Source organism: Bos indicus x Bos taurus, chromosome 16 (genome assembly GCF_003369695.1).
Source record: "Bos indicus x Bos taurus breed Angus x Brahman F1 hybrid chromosome 16, Bos_hybrid_MaternalHap_v2.0, whole genome shotgun sequence".
NCBI classification, from domain to species: Eukaryota; Metazoa; Chordata; class Mammalia; order Artiodactyla; family Bovidae; genus Bos; species Bos indicus x Bos taurus.
In genome coordinates, this window is record NC_040091.1 from 65,394,418 (window position 1) to 65,418,424 (window position 24,007).

At 35.9% G+C, this 24,007-nt stretch overlaps 2 protein-coding genes across 3 annotated transcripts in view; one reads left to right on the plus strand and one right to left on the minus strand.

Annotated features, from left to right (window-relative positions):
* RNF2 (ring finger protein 2) overlaps positions 1-4,678 on the plus strand; it is a 44,828-nt gene extending 40,150 nt beyond the window's left edge. Inside the window, exons 5-7 of the mRNA XM_027565568.1 lie at positions 1,137-1,409; positions 2,213-2,384; positions 2,656-4,678. Coding sequence (XP_027421369.1) covers positions 1,137-1,409; positions 2,213-2,384; positions 2,656-2,757 — 547 coding nt within the window. The 3' untranslated portion in view covers positions 2,758-4,678. The remainder of the gene's footprint in view (positions 1-1,136; positions 1,410-2,212; positions 2,385-2,655) is intronic.
* Positions 4,679-12,143: 7,465 nt separating this feature from the next.
* TRMT1L (tRNA methyltransferase 1 like) overlaps positions 12,144-24,007 on the minus strand; it is a 34,694-nt gene continuing 22,830 nt past the window's right edge. For both annotated transcript variants that reach the window (XM_027565578.1, XM_027565577.1), the window contains 5 exons: positions 18,595-18,673; positions 16,511-16,671; positions 15,814-15,876; positions 13,452-13,578; positions 12,144-13,354 (listed from right to left, as the gene is read on the minus strand). In XM_027565578.1, coding sequence (XP_027421379.1) covers positions 13,102-13,354; positions 13,452-13,578; positions 15,814-15,876; positions 16,511-16,671; positions 18,595-18,673 — 683 coding nt within the window. In that variant the 3' untranslated portion in view covers positions 12,144-13,101. The remainder of the gene's footprint in view (positions 13,355-13,451; positions 13,579-15,813; positions 15,877-16,510; positions 16,672-18,594; positions 18,674-24,007) is intronic.

The following is a 24,007-nucleotide window of genomic DNA, read 5'->3' on the forward strand; positions in this document are numbered from 1 at the left end:
GTCTCGCGGCTTTCACTTTGGCTGAACATCAGAATCACTTGGGAAGTTTTTGAATCCTAGAGCCTCAAAGTTATCACTCCAGGCTAAGTAAATCAAAATCTTTGACTGGGGAATATGCATTCATATTTAAAGGTTCTAGAAGTGATTCTGAAATGCAGACTTTCAGTCTTCTACCCAGAGAAAGAATCCCCTTTGTGAAATCCTTTATAGATAGACTTTTGATTTTGCTTGAACGTTTCTAGTGGTGGGAGTATGTGACAGAAGCTTTGTTCAGTTGTTAACAACATTATTAAAGCTTCTTCGGTGTTTTTCAGACTTAGCAAGCTTGTTTATGCCTTGGTGCCTTTATACTTACTGTTCTGTCTTTCAGGAACCTCTTCTAGATAATCTGCATGGCATACACTATTTTTTCAAGTGTCTGCTAAGTTTCCATTTTCCACCCCAGTTATAAAGTGATGGTATTGTTAACTGCCTTGACGGTCGTTTTGATGAATAAATAAGATGTGTGCACGAAGCGCCTTGCCCAGTTACCGGTTTATAGTATTTGAGCTTGTTAGAGAGATGCTTCTGTATTCATGCTCTGTATTTAGATATCTCATCTTTTGCTTTAGAATAATTTTGCATTGCATTAGCCGACTTTGGGTGAGGTCAGCAGGCAGAGAGTGCTTACATATCTGAATTATACCTTTGTTTCGATTTAAAATCTCATAAGAAAAGTCTCCAAATGTAAATAAATATTTGCCAGTAGTCCCCATAATCAAAAAAGAAATTTTTTCAGTGAATGTAAATATTTGTTAAATTTGTTCGAATGTTTGCCTGTGTGTGTTTCCCTAAACTTTTCAGGGACATGTGGGAAATAGATGCCGTTATTCAACTTGGAGCAAATTCAGTTATTAACATGTTTTTAGAATTTAGGGGTTTTTTTTGTCCACACTAAAGTGGCTTCAAGATCTCAATTCCCCAACCAAGGGTTGAACCCAGGCCACAGCAATAAAAGTCTGGAACCCTAACCTCTAGGCTACCAGGGAACTTAGAATTTAATAACTTCAATGAATGTACTTCTAACTTGATGCATTAAGAAGGCCTACATGTAAATTTCATGCAACCTGTTTTTGTGTTATTTTCCTCTTAACTAGATTACAGCGAGGTAAGAAACAACAGATTGAAAATGGTAGCGGAGCAGAAGACAATGGAGACAGTTCTCACTGTAGTAATGCATCCACGCATAGCAATCAGGAAGCAGGACCTAGTAACAAACGGACCAAAACATCTGATGATTCCGGGCTTGAGCTTGATAATAATAATGCAACAGTGGCAATTGACCCAGTAATGGATGGCGCTAGTGAAATTGAATTAGTATTCAGGCCTCATCCCACACTTATGGAAAAAGATGACAGTGCACAGACAAGGTAAGTGTGGGTTAGTTTCAGATTGTCTGAATTTAGAATGGTTACTTTGGAGTTAGAAAGCAATTTCAGGTAAGAGTTAAGGGTGATATTTGTCATCCTATTGTTGCCGGAGGCCAGCTGGATAGTTTAGCTGCCTGCATTTTGTTTTCTTTATTCCTCATGTGCTTGCCGTCTACACATGCATATCTGAAAGGAATGACCCTCCTAGGCAGAGGAGGAGAAAGAATCATTTAAATGTCTTTACAGTAATGCTCGAAAATTTTTGGCTGGCCAGCATGGCTGCTTTATTACATCTCTCCAAAGAGCACATTACCTGCCATCAAGTGCAGATACGCATCAGGTTGAGTGAGTGATTGAATGATACATCATGCTTTAAAAAAAAAACATGAAAATTGGCACTTAGGCTCATTCTGAAAAACCTAAAAAAGACAAGAAGAAATTTGCTTATATTCTTAGCAGTATTCTTGCTGCTATAGATTCAGAACTGATTGTTGGGGTTGAGCGGTATGTTCTGTTTTTCCTCTTAGTACAGCGTGTATTTGATTTTTGTTATTTTATGTCATATATTATGGATGGTAAGGTAGGTAGAGCTTTCATGGCCTGGTGGATGTGAGCTTGTACTTTTCTCTCTTCTGTACCTTTCAATAAGAAATTTTTAGATAATAGAGGAATAAATTTCTGATATTATTTTGTCAACATTTGAGATATTTGCATTTGGTATGGCTTTTTGGAAATGTTTTATAACTTACATACATTTTTATCATTAATCTAGAAATTAAGGTTTTAATGATTTGTTTTTCCAGATACATAAAGACTTCAGGTAATGCCACTGTTGATCACTTATCCAAGTATCTGGCTGTGAGGTTAGCTTTAGAAGAACTTCGAAGCAAAGGAGAATCAAACCAGATGAACCTTGATACGGCCAGTGAGAAGCAGTATACCATTTACATAGCAACAGCCAGTGGCCAGTTCACTGTAAGTATTTAAAATAATAGGCTGTTGATATTGGGGGCACTTTGAACATCTGAGAGTGGCAAGTTGTGGGGTGGGGCCTAATAAAATGGTGCATACACTGAAGAGAAATTGCAGCAGGGTAGTTAACTTGATATATCCATTTTTCTTTTATGAATGGTATAAGTGACAACAAGTTTATCCTGTTTTTTTTTTTCAGATGGACTTTAATGTAGTTCCATCTCACTATTTTGTGCTTTGAGTAGTTTTCATAATTGTTTCTTTTTTGTTTTAGGTGTTAAATGGCTCTTTTTCTTTGGAATTGGTCAGTGAGAAATACTGGAAGGTGAACAAACCCATGGAACTTTATTATGCACCCACAAAGGAGCACAAATGAGATTTTACTAAAACCAGTTCTGAGAATGAACTTTTTTATAGCCTATTTCTTTAATATTAAAGATGTACCGTCATTACTTTTATGGACAGAACTTTGGATATGTTATTCAGTTTTCTTTCTGAGCCAGATTCGTTTACACTATTAGAATCTTTTCCCCTTAATTTAAGATCTCCTTTTTGGAAGGAACTGCAATTATTCAGTACTTTATTTTTCCTTTAAAAAGTATATCTAAATTGTATGTTTTCACAGAGTGTGGTTCCATTTGGAGCATCTTGGAGCTTTTGACCCAGGAATTTTTCATAGTTCTGTATTCTTAAGCGAAGATTTAGTTGGCCATCTTTCTCCCTCCCCTCAGAAGTTTTTTAGGCCTACAGAATGTTAAATATGTATTTTGACTTTTTTTCCTGGAGTCTTGTATATTTATAGTTTTCTATATAAGCTGTAGTATCTTCATGAAGACCAAGGCTCAAATTTACTGTGCTTAAAAAACAATTCTCATAGGATTATTATTTTCATGGTATTTTCTTCCATAATATCTCATTTTTAAAGAAAAGTTCTTTATGAACTTAGTGTCCATTGTCATGCAATGTTATTTTCTTCCATTTTTGTCCCTCTAAATTTGGAATTTCTGATCCTGGGAAAGAGAACCAAACAAGATCCCAAGTTCTGTGAGAACTTGGTTCATTCACAGATTTCATTGAAGAAAGAAAAATTAAATTGTTCTTATGTAGTTTTCAAGTGTGTATTTTAAAAAGTCTTTTTCTTTGTATTTTATTGTCACCTCATTTCCTTTATTATGTGTATGTTTTTTTCCTATTAAAATACCAGAGACATGGAGATATTTTGCACTTTAGCCTGGATGAAAAGTACAAGATATGTTCAAAGCTTCCCTAATTCTTTTCTTATTCATAGCTGCATAAGTTTCAAAAATAACATGGCACATAGAACTAACAATAGGGAAAATTTGCTTCTGTTTGAAAAGTGTGTTTAGCATTTTGGGTTGCCATATCAGTTTATAAATTTGGTGCTCTGCTAATTACACTGTATCTAGAGAAGCAAGCTAATGGAGCTTGAACCCTGCCTTGATGTGTAGTGAAAGATAACTCTGTAGAAGAATGTCAGCCAGAATGGTAAAGTCATTCTACTCTTCTTAATTTAGTTTTATAATGAAGGACAGTGTGTGGTGTCTGGACCCAAAAAGGCTTTATGATAACAGGTCAGAAATAAGATTGACTTGTGTTGGTTTTTTTTGTCCCTGTCCTGATTTCAGGTATGTTTCCAAGTTTAAATTATCACAGTATTTATGAAAACATATTTGCATTGGGAAATTAACCATAAAAGGTTTTTACCAGGGGAAGTTGCCCTCCAATACCATTGTAACTGAAAGCCTGTCTAGTCGCTGTAAATATTTACCTGTCATTTTTGACAGATCGGGGCCAGCTTGATGTTTTAAATATTCACCCCAATATGAAAATTTAAAGGCTTGTTCAATTTTTTACCATTCTATTGAAAATATTTAAAATCTGTTTTTACAATTTTTTTTTTTTGGTAATCTGTGCCATGAAGTTTGAAAACCACCAAATGTCAAGGAAAATTTTGTATTCAGTTCCTTTTCTGGTGTAATGTTAAATTGTATAGATTATTAATGCATGTCCACTGAATATAACCCTGGTTTTGTGATATAACTGCTTAGATTTTATTGGTGATATTAGATTAGTGGTTGCATTAAACAACTAAATTCCATTGTGATTATTAATGGACATTTGTCTTTAAGCAAAAAGTTATTTGTGAATATAAGCTTTGTGCTTAGAGAATGTATGTGTTTTTATCCATCAGTATGGGAGGATATAAATTCTTTGCATCATTAGTGAATTTACTGGATGTGTAATCCTTTGCAAAATATAATGACAGGTGTTTGATAGAGGACTGAGTGTATAGTGTTGTGTGTGTGTGTGTGTGTGTATGTTTGTGTGTGCTGGAGGGTGGGTACTGTTAAACATACTATTAACTATGAGTGTTTCATAAAGTATTATCCAAGTAACTTCTATGACCACCTTCTCAACTGAGAAATGAAAGACTCACTAAATAGGGCCTTTGGATTATACATTATCATTTTAAATTTATTAATATTATGCTAAAATATATATAACCTAATTTATCACTTTAACCATACAATTGAATGACATTAAGATACATTCAGAGTGTTTTTTAGCCATCACTGCTATCTGTTATTTCTAGAACTATCATCCCAATCAGAAACTGTACCTGATATGTGATATACCCCAGGTAAACTCTATTTTTCTTTGAATTTGACTATTTTAGGCACATTATATATGTGGAATCTTGCAGCATTTGCAGCATTTGTCTGTTGTGTCTTAATGTCTTGTAGCATAATGGTTTTAAGGTTCATCCAAGTTGTAGCATATATCAGAATTCCATTCCTTTTTATGTCTGAATAATATTCCACTGTATCCATTCATTGTTGATGGGTACTTAGATTAATGGAAACTTTTTGCTATTGTGACTCATGCTGCTGTGACCATTTTTGTACAAGTATCTGTGAGAGTTCTTTAAGTTCTTTTGGGTATACACTTAAGAGTGAAGTTGCTGAACCACATGTCAATTCTATATTTAATTTTTTGAGGAACCTCAGACTTTTCCACAATGGCTGCACCATTTTACAATCCCCCCAGCAATACAGAAGGATTCCACTCTCTCCACTTCTTCACTAACACTTGCTGTTTTTGTTTTCAGTAGCTGTATTTATGGGTATAAAGTGTTATTTCATTGTGTTTTGGAGTTGTATTTCCCTAGTGGCTTGTGACGCTAAGCATATTTTCACGTGCTTACTGGCCATTTGTATATCCTCTGTGGAGAAATACCCATTTAAGTCTTTTGCCCATTTTTAATTGGATTGTTTGTGTGTATTGTAGAAGTTCTTAATATATTCTGGATATTAATCTGTCATCAGATATATGATTTACTCATGTATTTTCTCCCATTCTGTGGGCTGGCTTTTCACTCTTTCAGAAGTGTCCTGTGATACACAAAAGTTTTTAATTTTGATAAGTTCCAATTTTTCTATTTGTTGCCTGTGCTTCTGGTGTCATGTACAAGAATGCATTGCCAAATCTAATATCATGAAGATTTTCCTCCAAGAGTCTTTTTTTAGGTCTTTTTTTTCCATCTTGAGTTTTGTATATGGCAAAAGATAAGAAATCAGCTTTGTTAGCATTTGGATATGAAGTTTCCCCAGCACCATTTGTTGAAAAGATTGCCCTTTCTCCACTGAATTGTCTTGGCAGCCTTAATTAATTTTCAGTTAATGAAAATCAATTGACCGTACATATAGGATGGTTTATGTATGGGCTTGTGTCCCATTGGTCTGTATGACTTTTCTTTTGCCAGTACCACTCTGTTTTGATTACTGTACCTTTGTAATTAGTTTTACATTATCGTTTTAAGTCTTCTGAACACTGGGAACGACAATATTTCACTTGTACCTTTGAGAAAATTGAGTCTCAGGACTCTCAACTTGGAGAACCAAGCATGAAATAATTGAAATGCCAAATGAGAAAAGATCTCTCGTAAATTCCCACCACATTTCTACTTAGAAATACTTGGTTTACTAAGTCTTAGAAACATAATTATTAGAAAGGAAAAGTAATTAGTGTTCCATTGTTGTAACTATAAAAATGGCTTCCTTGATAACTTTTCTGAATTAATGGAGTAAGGACCGCTGAAAATCTGTTGTTCCATAAAAACAATGATAACACTAAAAGTTGTCAAAATCAACTTTGTCAGAACTCTAAAAAAAAAAAAAAACTAAAAGCTTCCAGTAGTCTAAAAAGCATTTATTCAACAGAAACTGTAACAAAATGGTTTGTAACATTTTAAATTTCCCTGTCCATATTTCCTCAGTTCTAGGTCAGCTTTGAAAACAAGCAACCTTGCAGCTGTTAAAACCAGCAGCCTAGTAACCACTGGAGGGAACTTGAAGCACCACAAAAAGCCCACTCTAGAGAATTGTCACTATTTGACCTGTCTGGTATCTCACTGAAAAGCTCTGTATTCTAAAGAGTTCTGTCTTTATTTGACCTGACTCCACTCACTCTGCAAAGATCTGTATCTTTACCCTGTTTACCATAGAAGCTACTTGAGGCTGTGATAACAATTGAGGCTAAACAGATGCTGACCAAAAACAAAAACAAAAAAATGTCATGTCTGTAGAGGGCTTTGAAAAGTTCCAGCATAATTCCTGGGAATCTAGAAGGCTGCATGTATAAGATATATGCATACCCAAAAGAAAAAGCATTAATCTAACCTGTGACAGAACTTGAGGCTCTGTGAGTAGGAAGTGAAAGCTAAGGCAGTTGTAAACTGCATGTTGAAGTGTTGAAGGCATAGCCCAATAGTTTCAAAGAGCACTTCTTCAAGATTGGGAGAGTTAACTGTTTAAAGGCATTAAAGAACATTGCTGTCCAATCATTAGCTGACCTCTAAGCTAACAAAATGGAGAAAGAAATGGCAACCCACTCCAGTTTTCTTGCCTGGAGAATTTCACGAACAGAGGAGCCTGGCAGGCTTTTGTCCTTGGGGTCGCAGAGTTGGACACAACTGAGCAAATATCATTCACATTTAAGCTAGCAAAACAGAATATAATGGTCACACACAGCAAAAAAATGCAGACTTTACAGAGTCAGTCCAAGAAGTTCTAACGCAGCAAAACCTGAGGAGGGGAAGGGATTCCTTGTTCAGAGTTGGCATGTTATATTATTTTAAATGTTTAGTTCTCAACAAAAATTTACAAGACTTGGAAAGAAAGTGTCTGGGACAAAGCCCAGGTGTTGAAGTTTTTAAGTAAAATTTTGTTAGCCTTTAAAAGCTTGTTCAGAGAACTAGAAGAAACCATGTCTTAAAAGCTAAATTTGAGAATAATCTTTCTCCAAATAGAGAATAACAATAAAGATAAATTATGATAAAAGAAGCAAATAGAAATCCTGATTGGAAAACTGTAACAGGTGAAATAAATTGAGTAGAGTCCTTCAAAAGCAGATTTGAACTGCTAAAAATATTCAACAAATTTGAACAGAGGTATTACTTGAGAGTAGCCTAATCAGAAAAAAAGGAATAGAAACACAGTATTGTAAATCAGCTATATTGTAATATGAAATAAAATTTAAAGGAATAAAGGGGGAAAACTACAGAGATCTCTGGGACACTATCAAGTATAATAGCATAATGGAGGTCCTAGAAGGAGAGAAGGGGTTACAGTATATTTGGAGAAATAATTGCCCCAAACTTCAGAATTTACAGAAAAGAATATGCACATCTGAGAAGCCTAACTACTGCTAAATAAGACTGGGTTTGAGAAACAGCAAGAGAAAAGTGATCACATATGAGGACTCTCTAATAAGATTAACAGCTTGCTTCTCATAGGAAAGTCATGGAGGCCCAGAGGCTTTGCAGGAAAAAGTCAACCTAGAATTCTATATGCAGCAAAATTACTCCTCAAAAATGAAAGAAATTAAGATGGTCACACATAAAAACAGAGCAAATTTGTCAGTAGCAGACCTGCCTACCCTATAGGAAATACTGAAGAATCCTTCAGGAAGAAATGAAAGGACGTTAGATAGTAAGTTGAATCCACATAAATAGTAGCACTGGTAAAGTTAACTGCGTAATGAAACATGAAGCACGGTAGGGACTTTTCGATTGTCCAGTGGCTAAGACTCCATGTTCCCAATGCAGGGGGCCCACGTTTGATCACTACTCAGGGTTGATTTCCCTTAAGATTGACTGGTTTGAGCTCCTTGCTGTCCAGGGGACTCTCAAGAGCCTTCTCCAGCACCACAGCTTGAAAACATTAATTCTTCATCTCTGCCTGCCTTATGGCCCAGCTCTCACATCCATACATGACTGCTGGAAAGACCTCATAGCCTTGACTATACAGATCTTTGTCGGCAAAGTGATGTCTTTGTTTTGTAACACACAGTCTAGGTTTGTCATAGCTTTTCTGCCAAGAGGCAATCTTCTAATTTCATGGCTTCAGTCACCATCTGCGATGATTTTAGAGCCTAAGAGGAAATCTGTCACTGCTTTCTTTCCCTTCTATTTGCAGTGAAGTGATGGGACTGGATGCCATGATGTTAGTTTTTTTTAATATTGAGTATTAAGCCAGCTTTTTCACTCGCCTCCTTCACCCACCCTTACTAAGAGGCTGTTTAGTTCCTCTTTGCTTTCTGCCGTTACAGTGAAATCCCCCTTCATGGATCACTGCCTCGTCATGGTGAAATTACAGCTATTGATGTTTATATTTACAAAGCAGATCTTAAAACCTAATCTTCTACCTTGAAAATCTATTGCCATTAATTCCTGATAGGTGTGTACTTACTGCCGTTTTATTACTTGTTTTGGGCTTATTTTGTGGTTCTTCCCTGTCCCTTTTGGTTCTTCCATTGTGGTTTGACAGTTTTCCTTTGTGGTGTATTTGTGGTCCGTCCTTGTTTTTGTGTATCTATTGTAGGTGTTTGGTTACCGTGGGGTTCCACGGTTCTGTATTGATTTGTTTTAAACAGATAGTCCTTTAGGTTCAAACACATTCTGAAAGGATCTATGTTTTTACTACCTTTTCCTCTACTTGGTATTTCTTGTTATATTTTACATCTTCATGTTTATTCCTTTACTAAAGTGAAAGTCACTCAGTCATGTCCGACTCTTTGTGACCCCATGGACTGTAGCCTGCCAGGCTCTTTTGTCCATGGAATTCTCCAGGCCAGTGTACTGGAGTGGGTAGCCTCTCCCTTCTCTAGGGGATCTTCCTAACCCAGGCACTGAACCCGGGTCTCCCACATTGCAGGTGGATTTTTTACCATCTGAGCCACTAGGGAAGCCACCCAAAATCTTTGCCTTCCCACACCAGGAGTCAAACCCAGGCCACCTGGGTGAAAACCAGGAATCCTAACCATTAGACCATATGGAAGAGGACAATTCCCTTAGTAATTACAGTTAGAATTGATTTATAAATTTTTTGTCTTTTAACCTTTGTACTAGCATATTTGAGTGGTTGATACTTGGCTTTTACTACATATTTGCCTTTACTAGTGGGATTGTCCTTTCCTATAATTTCTTGTTAGGTCCTTTTCTTTTCCTCTTACAGAAGAACCTTTAACATTTTCTTCTAGGGTTGGCTTGGTATTGAGGAACACTTTCCATTTTTGCTTATCTGAGTTCTTTATCTTGCCTTCAATTCTAAATGATAATCTTGCTGGGTAGAGTATCCTAGGTTGCATGTTTTTCCCTTTCATCACTTTGAGCCATAAGTTCATTAAATACATTTTTGACCCCCATCTCTCTTCTGGGACCCCTATAATGTGAATGTTGATACACGTTACCCCAGAGATCACTAGAAGTGTGATCTTAACATTAAAAACATTTTTCTCTTTGTTGTGTGATTGGGTAATTTCCATTGTTCTGTCTTCCAGGTTACTTATGTGTTCTGTGTCACCCAGTGTGCTGGTCATTCTTTCTAGTGCTTGTTATTTCAGTTACTGTGTTCAGTTTTGACTGGTTCTTTTATATTTTCTAGTTCCTTTAAAACTTTATCACTGTATTCATCTATTCCTTTTCCTAGTTCAGGTAGCATTCTCATTACTAATGCTTTGAATTCTTTTACCTGGTAAATATTTCATTAGTTCCCCCACCCTAACCATTTTCTCTTGCTCTTTGAACTGAAATTCCTCTGTCATCTTATTTGGCTTATTTTTCTCTGTCCCTATGCAATCAGGTGAAACAGTTCTCTCTGGCATCCTTGAAGGAGTCCTTGAGTGGGAGTATCCTGTGTAGTCTGCGTGTTCTTTGGTGGGAGAGCTGGATCGGACATGAACACAGGTCACACCTTTCTTTAGAGGAGCGAGCTGGCAGCTGTCACTCGGTGGGAGGCGGGGTTGGAGGTGGAGGTGCTGGAGGCGGTGTGATGCAGGGCTTCCCCTCCTCTCAGTTGCCCGCAGGGTTGGGGTCAGGTCTCATGCTGCTGGAGCAGAAGCCCCGAGGGTCAGGTCCAGGCTGGCTCAGGTAGCTTTCAGTGTGTGCTCTTGTTCCTCCCAGCACTCAGCTTCACACCAGCGGGGAGCAGTGCTGGAGCAAGAGGTGCACGGTGGGTATTAGGCGAGGGCTGAGGTGACCTTCCTGACTGTCTCTGCTGTGCCATCACTGGAAACGGCTGCTCCCCACTTTGCTAAGACACCACGTAGGGTTTGAGCTGCCTTTAGCATCTCATAGCCAACTGAGCTTTTTCCACGGTTGTGGCAACCCTTGCTTCACGGTGAATCTGCAGTGCAAGGCCCGCAGTGCTGGAGCATCTGCTCAGCTCAGGCTGGAGGCAGTGGGGGGTACACGAGAGCGGTCATGGGCAATGTCAGCAGTCTGTGAGGTTTCCATTTCAATCGCCCTTTCCACCCAGCTGTGAGGCCATGTGAGTATCCCAAGTGCTCGTCATGAGTGGAGTACAGCCTTCCCAGAGCCCTCCTGTTAGTCTCACTGGTCTTCCAACCCGCAAGGGCCTCATCTTCCCTTTGTTGGACCCCAGGCTGAGGTACCCAATGTGTGGCTTGAACCACTCGCCCTCCAGGGAGGGTAGTCTCCCTTTTCCTCCAAGTTCCCTCCCAGGGTCACAGGTCCCTACCTGATTGCCTGTTTTTCCTTACCTGTTTCTGTGTGGACCTTTTATACAGCCTTGGTTGTACATCTGACAGGTTCTAGTTAGTTTTCACTGAGAATTGTTCAACATGTAGATGTATTTTTTATATGTTTGTAGGGGGAGGTGGGTTCTATATCCTCCTATTCCTTCACCTTATTTCCTCTCCCCATACACATATATTTTAAATAATCAGATGGTCCAAGTGCTGGTTTGTCTCATGGATTTATAGAAACTTTTCTTAACTATACAAAAAAATAACAACTTTTATTTCTTTTCGTGTTCGTGAATTAACTGGCAAGAATAATAAAGGTTTTCTTTTAATGGTCATAGAAACTAAACATGTACTTCATCTATTCCTTTATTTTACTAAAATTCCATTAATTGGAGATAAGAAAAAGCATCCTGCTAAGATTATGCTGTAATAACACAAAGAATTTTTCTTTTATTTCTTCTAAATTAATACTCTTAGGTTGATGCAGCCCCAACTCCCTGAATTTCTGTGTATGTCATGGGAGTGGTTTTTTTTACATGATATATTAAACCTTTCAGTCATTTCTCTTCCTCCATTTCCCAAGCTTAATACTTGTAAAAAAAAGTTAGTTTTTCTAAGAAACACTTAGGTAAATGTGCATTAAATCCTTGAAACAAAAATCTAAATTTTTGGTATATGTTTTCATACAAACTCATATTCGGATGAAGCAAGAACCATATTTATTAATGGAAACAAGATTTTTTTTTTCCAACTAATTTTTGTAGTCATGTTAGCCTGGGCTACTTGTGCAAAAAATTAGCACATACACAAACCAAAAAAACAAGCAAAACAAACAAACAAAAAACACCCCAAAAAGCAAGAAAATCCTCACTTCATAAATTCATAAGGTGACAAATTTTACTCCTGAGAGGTAGCATAACCAAGCAAATGAATATTGTACGTGCATTAACTGAGGCACTTGAGATCACCCAGTTTGTTTAATTCATAACAAAATCTCTCCTCAGAATTTCATGCTTGTAAACAATTATATTAGAACAGTAGTCTCAATTTATTTTAACAAAATCTTAAAGTGTAATCATCTGGACTTTAAACTTACAAGAAAATGTATTTCTATCTCTGATAAGTATTTAGTTGGAGAAATAAGATTTCTTGAAATTGGGAATATATTTTATCTTGTATTTGTGAAATAATACATTAGTAATCAGAAAGGACACTATTCCTCCTATTTAGGGTCACTTTAATAAAAGGATTCTGGATTCATCTTACACATTACAAACAGAAAAGATAAATATCGTGAATCACTTTAAGTAGAGCTGAGATTAAGTAATGTGTTATTTTCATAACATATAAAATTCCAAACAGTCTGCATGTGAAAATTTTCTGAGTTATTAAACAGTAGGGTGATCTCAGTCACAAACTTGGCTTCATATGAAATGTTTTCATTCAAATTTTAAGCTTTCTTTAAAATAAGAAAAACTTGGAAAGCATAGCTCCAAACCAGCTAAATTAGAAACTGCTAATTTTCTGAATGAAAAGAGCACTGTTTTTTATTTTTACACAACTGAATTGAAAGAATAGAAAAAGCACTACAGTTGTTACAGAGAATAATAATTGTGGCCATCAACACAGACATCTGAGAAACTTTCCTTTACATTTACCATCTTCTGCAACCACCTGCTTCTGCTTTGTCATTCACTGACATTTCAACCCTGTCGGCTACTGTGTCTTCAGATGCTGGTTGGACATGGCCCTCTGACTGTCCTCCGGTGTAAGTAGGGGTGCTGTACTTCAAAAGGATGGATTTAAACTGCATTAGAGGTGCATCTGTACGAACTCCCATTGGGTCAAAATGAGTTCGGCTTACTCGAAAGCCTGCTTGAGAAAGATAGCACAAAAACTTTTTTAACCTGCAACAAGGAAAGGCAAAAATGAGGTTCTTGTTTTAACTCATAATGTCATTAAAATAGTAAATATATACACTTTGTCATTCACTGTCTGTCTTACTTTGGCATATTCATTCCTTTAATGCTGTGTCTGTGGATGTTGTAATAAAAGGGAGGATGTTCAGTATTGACATCAGTCTTTTGCCTCTTGACTAAATTTGCAGTTGTTTCATTACTTTTTCTCTTTCCTGAAACGTACAGATATTAACACAGAAAGTTAGCATTCTCTTAAAAATCACAAGCCAGATACTTGAATAACTACATACTATCTCTTCAAGTCTAAATTCTTTGACACAACCTTTTGACCTATATATCCAATCTTAATTCTTACAATAACATAGCTTTTATTGTAATATTTATATTTTCACTATCCTTTACTCATGTAATTTTACTGTTTAACTGTTTGCTGAATCAGAACTTCTTTCTACCTTCTTCAGTTGTAAGCCTCAAGCCTACCTCCATCTTCTGTAGAAAGCCATTTTTGAAATCTGGGCCAGTCATTCCACAGATTTCACTACTCTCAACACTACTCTGAGTTTGATTAAGTTCTGTCATTATATGTTTTCTTGTTTCATGTATTTAGGTCTTTATAATGTGTATAAATCCTTCCCAAATTATATTCTAAGTTCCTGGAGAATAAGGTCCTTTATTTCTATAGTTGTATTCTCTACTGAATGCCAATAGAATTGACCCTTGTGAACAATGCGGTTTTAAATTGTGTGAGTCTACTTCAACATGGATATTTTTCAACAGGGAGAAACTACAGTAACACATGGTCCACAGTTTGTTGAATCTGTGGATGAAGGACTGACTTTAAGTTACACATGGATTAATCCCAGGGCTGTTCAAGAGTCAACTGTGTTTGATATACAGTAGTCTTCATTGAACACAAAACGAACACAAAGTCAGTCTCAGCGGCTTGCATATAGGAATTTATGAGTACACTGTATGATCTCATTGCCTACTTTTTACCACAGTACTTAGCCTTTACATTTTCAGTGAAAGGAAGCTAGCAAGTAAGTTTCTAGCAGTTATCCCTTGAAAAATCACAAAAGGAAGACAACTGAGATATCCAAGTTACCATATGGAGATTTTTTTCTGAATGTTCAACATGGATGTTATTATGGCCAAATTTAAAATTTTCATGAACATTCACTTAAGCAAAAATATTCAGAAGACAAATCTGATGCATGAAAATGAATGATAAACTGCATTCAAAGATAAATATTGTTGAAGTATTGACTCATGGCTTCCCCCATTAAATCAGATAATTAAAACCTGATTATACTGTCACATTAAATCTAAGAAGGCACATGTACCCCAAGAGTTAGGAAAGGCTGAGACTAAAAATCCAATACCTTCCAATTACTATCATCAGCAGTATATAGATTTCTTTTGCCTGATATTTTCTATCATGTAAGATTTTATATGTTGTTATACTAGTTTAGAACAATCATAATTTTAGAGCTATAAAAGAATCCATAGAGATTAGTCTAACTCCCTTAATTTATATATGAGAAAGGCTCAGAGATTTTAAATATCTTCAAAACTTATGTTTTTACCTTATTCTAAAAAGGTTTTATGACAACTCTTAAAGGTGGGGGACCTGGCTAAGGTTATGTAACAAATGACACAAAGAAGTAGGGTGATACTCGTAAATTTAATGTTATTTTACAGGATACTGGAATGCCTTTCTCTTCCCTCCAACAGAGAAATTAAGGAGAATAAATCATTTTTAAGTGATTTGAATCCTAACAAATTGGTTGAAGATGCTAAATGAACATGACTTGGGAACAGTATGTAGTTACTAAACCATAAGCTATTAGCAGGAGTTGAAATTTTCTTCTCTTTGAAAATCAACACTAAAATGCTCAGCAACTAATACAAAATTACAGCTTGTAAGTATAGTCCTTGGTTCTTTCAATCTCAACACTGTTTTTGCCTGTATACAAAACAGATTTAGAATCTAACATTGCCTTCTAAAAACCTTAGACATTAAGCACCACCATTACAAATCTTAACATCCTTTGATATGAATTTACAATGCCTAATACAAGTATATTTTAAAGTATATACACACCTCAAATTATAAGAAAGGCTATGTAATAAAATTCTTATGGCCAGAGTATAGGGTCTTCTGGTTAATCAGTGACATTTCTTTTAACATCTTGTATAGCTCTTGCAAGGGGATCACCATATACCAGAGATGTGAACAAAATACATATTGATAGAAGTTTTGAACTATGCAAATGCCAGATAAATAAGGTCTACTGTAATTTGGTTGCTGGTATAATAAGATGAAAATGAATTTGAAGTAGGCTACCAAAGCAATCTCTTCTCTTCCAGTTCCAGTTACCCTGCTGCTACGTGCTCTTACACAGATGCGTTCATACACAGATGCGTTCATACACACGCACACGTACCTTGTGCGCTGTGACTATCTGTTGTGGTATCGTCTGTAGTTTTAATAAATACACCGCATTCTTCTAAAATTAGAACAAATGGAAACAAAATATTTTACAGGATGATATTATGCAACAATTTGAAGTTTACATAAAAGCTTACTAAATCTATGCACTGCTTTTATGAATATATGATTCTGTGACCAAAACAGGTTCCAAGAATTCATTTTTTGACACTCTATGATACCTAACAGGCCCACCCTTCTATCAGTAGCCAGATAAAACTACACAAGCCTATTTATACTAAAGAGAAAACAAAGTAGAAAAAACTTAACTTTTCTGAGTGGTAAGTATAAACCTAGCTTCCATGGCTCAACGGATATTACAAAATTTTTGGCCACACTATTCTCAGAATGACCTAAAGTTTCTCTTTCCAGAAAGCAGATACAGGGTGATAAAATCAGAACAGACTCTTAGTTCTTTCAATCTACTAAAGTTTAAAAAATACATCTATAAAACAAAATCATCATTCCTTTCAGGCCCCTAATATAAACTTGAAGAAAACAATGCAATTAAAAAAAAAAGCTAACTGGATTACTGATGAGACTCATTACAGAGAATTTACTTAAAGCATGCTACTTATATTGCTTTTAATTATAACATTAAAGATGTATTTTTGATAAACAATTTGTAACCTAGTAAATTAGTGTTAAGTCACCTTGCTTGTTGAGATTTGAAGGTGCATGAACTGAAAACTGAGGAGTACACTCTGACTCAAAGATTAATGTCTTTATTAGGGTCTGAATGTCATCTAAACCATGGTGAAGAGATTCAGACAGCATTCTTTTGAGGAATCCAGTATTGAAAAGGGAACTTGACCTGAAAAAAAGAATACAGAATTAGATTCAAGAAGTGTTTTCTTTAATAAAATAAGTCTTCGTAATTAAACAATGACTAAGTAATTTGCCTACTTTATCATGTCAATTCTCTAAGCTAGTGGGATTAGTAAAGGAAATTTCATTCACAATAGGTCAATTTATTGAGCCCTCATAAGGTGTATAGTCCTGTTGTACATAGAGGTGTAAGATAGAGTGAAGTATAAAATTCACTGTTTACCCTATGAAAGCCTATAAATGTAGACAGAATCTAGACTGGGACACACAGTAATGCAGAGGTTTTCACAATGCATATTCCTATCAGTAACAGTAATCCTTAGTTCCAGGGCATATGTGGCGGGGCAGGGTGACATCCATAAGAATTACATGTGCTGGTAGTGATGCAGTTAAAAAGTGGCCCAGGGCTCAGTTTCCCATTTAATTTGAGAATCACAAGTATAATGGACAGAATATGAATTCCAGGTCAGACAAACCTTTCCACCACTTACTAGCTATGTAATCTTGAGTAACTATTGTTTTGAGTCTCACATACCTTATCATAATATGGAAAATAAAACTTCTCACAGACTTACAGGAATTAAATGAGATAATACACCTACAATCCCTAGTACAAGGTATATCCTCAAGAAACAGTAGCTATTACTAGGGTAATCAAATATATATGAAAGGATATGTGATTTTAAATGTCAAACAAGTGACCAGTGTAAGATTTACTAAAAGACAATTCAAAGATTATTTTGGATTTAAGCACTGAGGAGTGACACTTCAAAAAGGATGCAGAATTTGAACTAGAGGAAGGGAAGGGAGAAGAGACTAAATGAGCGTAAAGACATGAACAATGGCTTTAAGTGAGAAAACCTTAAGTTATTGTTTAGAACTCAGTCTTGGAGGTAAAAAAAAAAATGAGTTCTGGTTCTGTTCTGTGTGTGCGACTAACTAAATCCTGAGGGATCAGTTTTATCCAACACTTAAAATACACTGTGCCATCATTTTCTCATCTGGTAAAATGAGGGAGGAGTTGGGCTAGGAGATCTTTCTGGATCTAGCAACCTGTTACTCTGAACTTCCCCAGTTCCAAGAGTGGGTAGGGTCAACATACTGCAGGTGATTGAGAGAACTAGAAGGTAAGGCTGGCCAGGTCATTCTTAATCTAAAAGTATTTACTTGAAGATAAAATAATGGGCATCAGCACAAATATGTTTACCATTAAGTTAATTTTTAGACTTAGTAATGACTAAACCTTGGCCTTATAAAGTAATGAGGCTGGAGTTTGCCATGATTGTTATTACAATGCTATTAGCAATCTCAAATTTCTCCAAGAATCTCTAGTAACAAATAGCTTATGGGAAGGATTGTGAGTAAAAGCAATTCAACTTTCAAACATGAAAAACACATAACTAGTTACCAAGGATGCAAAAAGCACACACATACATTAAATACTTGCAGCTCTGTCACATATAAACAGCTTTACCTAATACAAAAGCAGACATTCACTTTAACATGCCCTTCTTCCTTAAAATTAATTCCTCAAAGAACTTTTACATTAGTTGACTGGTCTATAAAAAGTTATAGTGATCACTTTAAAATCATACCCTAGTTCTATAATTATCAGCTGAAAAAAGCCTCATCCTTACTACGCATGAATGAATTATTTAGTTTGCAGATCAGCTTGGCTTCTCTTTAATCCGACTGCATCTTAACTCTGTCACAAACTTTTAAGAATAATGGTATAGAAAAATGTGAAAAGAAAACACCTCAGGTTCATAAGGGAAAAGAATTATAATTATTTACCTATATTTTTTTAAAAATTGAAACTAAATTTGTCTTCTACCACAGTAATCAAAAGTCAGCAATCAGATCAATACATGCATAAACTCTGAATACATTACTATGCTTAGGCACATACCATAGAGGTCCAAGTTCTATTGCTGTCTTTCCAGGCATGCTTCCATGACAATTACAGGGTAGCTGTCTATATGGGTTTTCTGTGAAAAGGTAATAAAAAGAAATCAAAGGAGAAATAACAATGTAAACAGTAGTAATTGTTATATAAGTAATAATTTGCAGCTACAATACACTGAGGATCTACTATGTGCCAGGTATTGTGCATTTATATGCATTAAAAAAAATTTAATCCTTAAAACTCTCTGAAGCAGGTATTAAGATCTCAGTTATGTAGATCAGATGATTAAAGCTTAAAAAAGATATAGAAATCCATGTCAAAATTAGAGGCATGGTTTTAAGTCACTATACTACCTGAAATAATTTCAGCAGGAGAAAGTCTTATAAATTCTACAAGCTATCCATATTTTAAAATCAACTGATTGGGGTATAATTTACATGCAGTAAAACGTATACATTTTATGTGAAAAGGTTGATGAGCTTTAATAAATGTACATACCCATATAACCAACATCCATCAAAATAAAGGCATTTCCTATAAGTTAACTCTTCTGTAATTGGGAAGAGAAAATGAATTACTCTATTCCCTAGGCTTGATGCATATTCAGTCCCAGACATGTAGGCTAGAAGAAACTAATTCAGTTTAAAGAGCAATGAGGGCCCTGATGTAATCAGAATATGACTGGGGAGATACAAGACCTAGTCTTAGTTTCCAAAATGGCATGATATTCTACCATGGACTTTCCTGTTCACTTAAGACTCAGAATGAAGTGAAGTGAAGTGAAGTCGCTCAGTCGTGTCCGACTCTTTGCGACCGCATGGACTGTAGCCTACCAGGCTCCTCATCCATGGGATTTTCCAGGTAAGAGTACTGGAGTGGGTTGCCATTTCCTATAGTCATTTTAAATCAGATTTTCTCCAACTGAGTTCCCCCAGGCCATTTCTGGGTTGATCATTCACTTTCTTGGAATGGCCTGATCTGATCAATGGGCCCTAGATATATCCAGAACTCAGGATTACGGTAGTAGGGACATGGGTCTATAGCTTCTTGCTATCTGATATCACTGTCATTTAATGCAGTTAAGTGGCATAATTCACAGTTGTATATATACTTAACGGCCTCCTTCATTGTTTGTTCCTAGGTCTACCTTTCAGCCTTAAAAGGTGTGGTTATCATTGACGTTAGCTTTGTTGAGAATGATGCTGCTCAAATGCTGTACAAATATATTCAAGACATCTTCCCTGAAACCATTAAATAAATTACATGTACTACAGGCAGAATTACCCAAAGTAAGGTGATTTATATTTATGGTTCTGTCAGTTGTACCAACTTACCGCAGGCAGCACACAAATATTTGTCAGTTTGTTTCCTGATGTATTTTGCAAAATGATCCCATCACATAAACCTGTGTCTTTTTTGAAGACCCTTGCCTAAGATTTCTTAGTGCCTGATGAGCATCAGCATCTTCAGGGATCAGGGTTATCATTTCAAGTTACGAAGTAGAAAAAAATGAAGGTATGAAGAAAGAACTACTATATCTATGTCATTGGTAAATAGGCCACGAAGGTAATTCCAGATGAGGAATTCAAACTATTTAGAGACTTTAAATGAAATGGACTGAACACATACTTTAATCTCTTCTGTTTCTTAAAGCATTATTAAGATGAGAACAAAGGAATAAAATTCAAACCCCAAAGATAAATAAAATGTGAGAAGAGATAACAAGATGATGAGAAATGTCAATAAAATTTTAGAAGTGGGAAGCAGATACACAAAGGGGTAACTGATTTAGCAGGTCAGAGAAAGCTAAAGCCCGAGCCTGAAACGGGTAGACAGGCTACCAATAAACAGCAAGCCCACTGGCATTGTGGGGCCTGAAAAGGCTTGAGAATGAAAGTACTGACTGTCTTTGAAGATGGAAATAGGGTAGTAATGTGGGGGAAAAAAAAAAAGACTTCATTTAAAAATTTTAAGACTTGTAGATCTTCTCTAAGATCAACAGTTAGGCTTCTGTGTCTTCTCCATCCAAAAGAGGAAGTTAATCTTGGGTGAGGCTGAACCACAGGGGATCTGGAACCAGGGGCGTTAGTCACAGTTAAGAGTGAGGAGGCATATGAAAAGAAAGGGACTAAGTAAAAGTCTGTACAAATGCTAAGACCTGCCAGTCTCCTTCCCCAACATGGTTCCTAGAAAGCTGATAAAAGACTGCAAGATTCCTCTGCATAAGTACTTACCAATCCAGGAGAAAAAACACACATACAGATTGGCTGACTGTCTTTTGGGAGTTCTTGTAATGAAAAGGCAGACTGCCTTCTCATTACAGTAAAATCTTATCAGTTTATAAGCCCTGCCCCAAGAACTCCAATATAACTGTCAGCATGGAAAACTAAGACTACTAGACATTTGAGATACACTATGACAAGAACAGAATTGCAAACCAGAAATAATTAGGAAAGAATAACTAACAAAATAATAGCAACAATACAAAAATAAGCAAAATGAAAAACCTATCCTCCCCTAAATATAAAATATACCCAACTACAGTCAATAGTATCATAGAGGTAAGATTAGATTTCACATCTCTGAGACAAGAATAGGATACTATTAAAAAGGGAACAATAAAAATATGAAATAACTCTTGGAAATGAACGAAGTATGACAAATTTAAGCAGGAAAGTTGGAAAAATAAAACTCAAGGAAATTTATAAAGAAGAACTAAATGCTAAGAAATAAATAGAGATGTAAAAAAATTAGAGGGTTAATCAAGCAGATCCATCATATAACTAAAATGAGTTCTAGGAAGACAGAACAGAAATAATTTGAGAGAAAAAAATTATCAAAGAGAAAATAGAAAAAATTTATCAAAACTGAAGAACTCAGGTTTAAGGGCTCACAGACTGCAGCACAATGAATTAAAAAAGATGAATTCATAAACATCCTGAAGTTATTTTAGAATAGTGGGTTAAGAGGAGAGATTTTAAGAGCACTCAGAGAAAAAAACACAAAGGACTATTCCTAAGAACAACAGCAAACTTGTTAATATTGAAGGTTAAAAGACAAAGGAATAACATCTTAAACATTCTGAGGAAAAACAACTTCTAACCTAGACTTCTATATTTACCCCTGCAATCCTTCTAAGGAAATCCTCCTAAGGGAAAAAGTGTAGCTTCAAAAGGAGAAAGTGAAGAAGGAAAGGTCAAAATACATAAGATTTAAGATATAGGAAGTACATCACAAGGAGAAAGCCAAAGAAAATTTCCATTATGAGTCTAAAAGGAAGACCCAGGGCAACAGCTTTTGGCAGACTTAGAAACAAACAACCCAAACCAGAGGAGGAGGACTGTCTCCAGCGGAATTAAATGAAACCCAAAGGTTGTTTTTAACAAAAATCACAGAAGCACTAAACTGTATTATGGATTTTGAAAAGTATATACACACCCAAAAGGTGACAAATATATAGTAATGATTAATTCGAGTAATTGAAGAGGTGTATAAAAAAGTTATTACAGCACTGTAACTGGTTCCTCTCTGTGGAGCAGCCTTCTAAGAAAGGCAGCAATGATCCCTGTATCCTGGTATTCATACCCTTCTCTAATCTCCACCTCTTGAAGGCGAGATCACTGAATCTGTAGACTCATATCTAGTGACTAGAATATAGCAATATTCTCTTTTTCTCTCTCCCTTTCTCTCTCTGGTTCTTTCTGATGAAGTGAGCTGCTATTCTGTGAAGAAGACTACTTGACAATGAACTGACAACACCTCTTAGCAGCCAACAAGTGCTCAGGTCTTCAGTCTAACAACCTACATCCAGGTCATAACCATGTGAATGAGCTTGTAAACAGGTCCTTCCCCAGTCAGGCCTTGATGACTGCAGCCCCAGCCAATACCTTGACGGCCACCTTGTGAGCGACCCTTAGCTAGTGGACCCAGCTGAGCTATGCCCGGATTCTTGACTCAAGAGAAACTGAGATGATAATGTCTTAAGCCACCAAGTTTTGAGGTAATTTGTTACACACAGATAGATAACTAATACAACTTGTAAACAAAGTTTTTATATTTATAAAAATAGGAACACGGAATACTGATTAAGCCAACACTGGAGAGGAGAAGTACATGCATGTGACTGAGCTGGTCTGAGATTCTGAATAGTTGTCTTCATGAAAGGAAGTTATAGGCAATATAACTTAGAAATAGGGAAGATATCAAACATTAGAGACTTTAAACATTAGAAGAAACAGCTGTAAGATTTTTATTAATAGTTCGTTACTTTAGGGAGTGGGGCAGATATCATTACTAATAAGATGCAGAACTATTTGATTTTTTAAATTATATACTACATATTGATAAAAAGTTCTAAGTGATCTGACTTTTTGGAAAGAAACACTCATTTATACTCCGTAAGTCCTATATGATTACAACAATGCAGAAAACAATTCATATTGCTTAATAGTAATTTATTAAGTCAAAATCCTTTAAAATGTTAGATTAAAAAAACATTCTAGTGACAGATTCCATAAAATATCAGTTATATATGGAATCTAAAACACGGCACAAATGAACCTATCTACAAAACAAGCAGACTCACGGACACTGAGCCCTGTGGCAGGAGAGGGGTGGATGGGAGTCTGGGTTAGGACACATAAACTACTGCATTTAGAATGGATGGAAAACAAGGTCCTACTGCTTAGCACAAGGAACTATATCAAGTCTCCCGGGATAAACCACAATGGAAAAGAAGATGAAAAAGAGTATATATACATGTATAACTGAGCCACTTTGCTGTACAACAGAAATTAACACAACAGTGTAAATCAAACATTCTTCAATTTTTAAAACAATTCAAAAAAAACCCACGGTAGTAACAATCCAAAATTATAAAGCGACATGAAGGACTCCTGAAAGAGAAGGAAAGATGTTAAGTTTTTACAGATTCAGGATCAAATGTGAGCAGAGTGTATTTGAGTTTAATTACTCAATGATATTGTAAAACACTTATGGTGAGAAATGAAAGGATAAAAATCTCCATTTAAGAACTGGTTCATAATTTTAAAGGTAGGAATACCATCAGTAACACTGGGGTACGAGGTAAAAAGAAACACTGAGGTTTTTTTTTTTCTAATTGAGGTGAAACTCACATTAGTGATATCCTTTTAAACACTGAAGATGTGTATTATTTCTTACATAAAAGAAAATTGAATTAGGAAAAAATAGAAAAGAAACCACAGGGCACTATACCATTTATCTAGGAGGACCAAAACTTTCCCAAGTTTCATCAAAGATATTTATGAAATTTATATTTTAAAAAGCCAAGTGGATTCTATAACCTTTCTGACTCTGTTGCATTTAAACCAAGATCAGGATGGTGGACTGGGCATTTAGAGTTGGCTTCTCTTATTCCAAATCTTTAGAAATGACA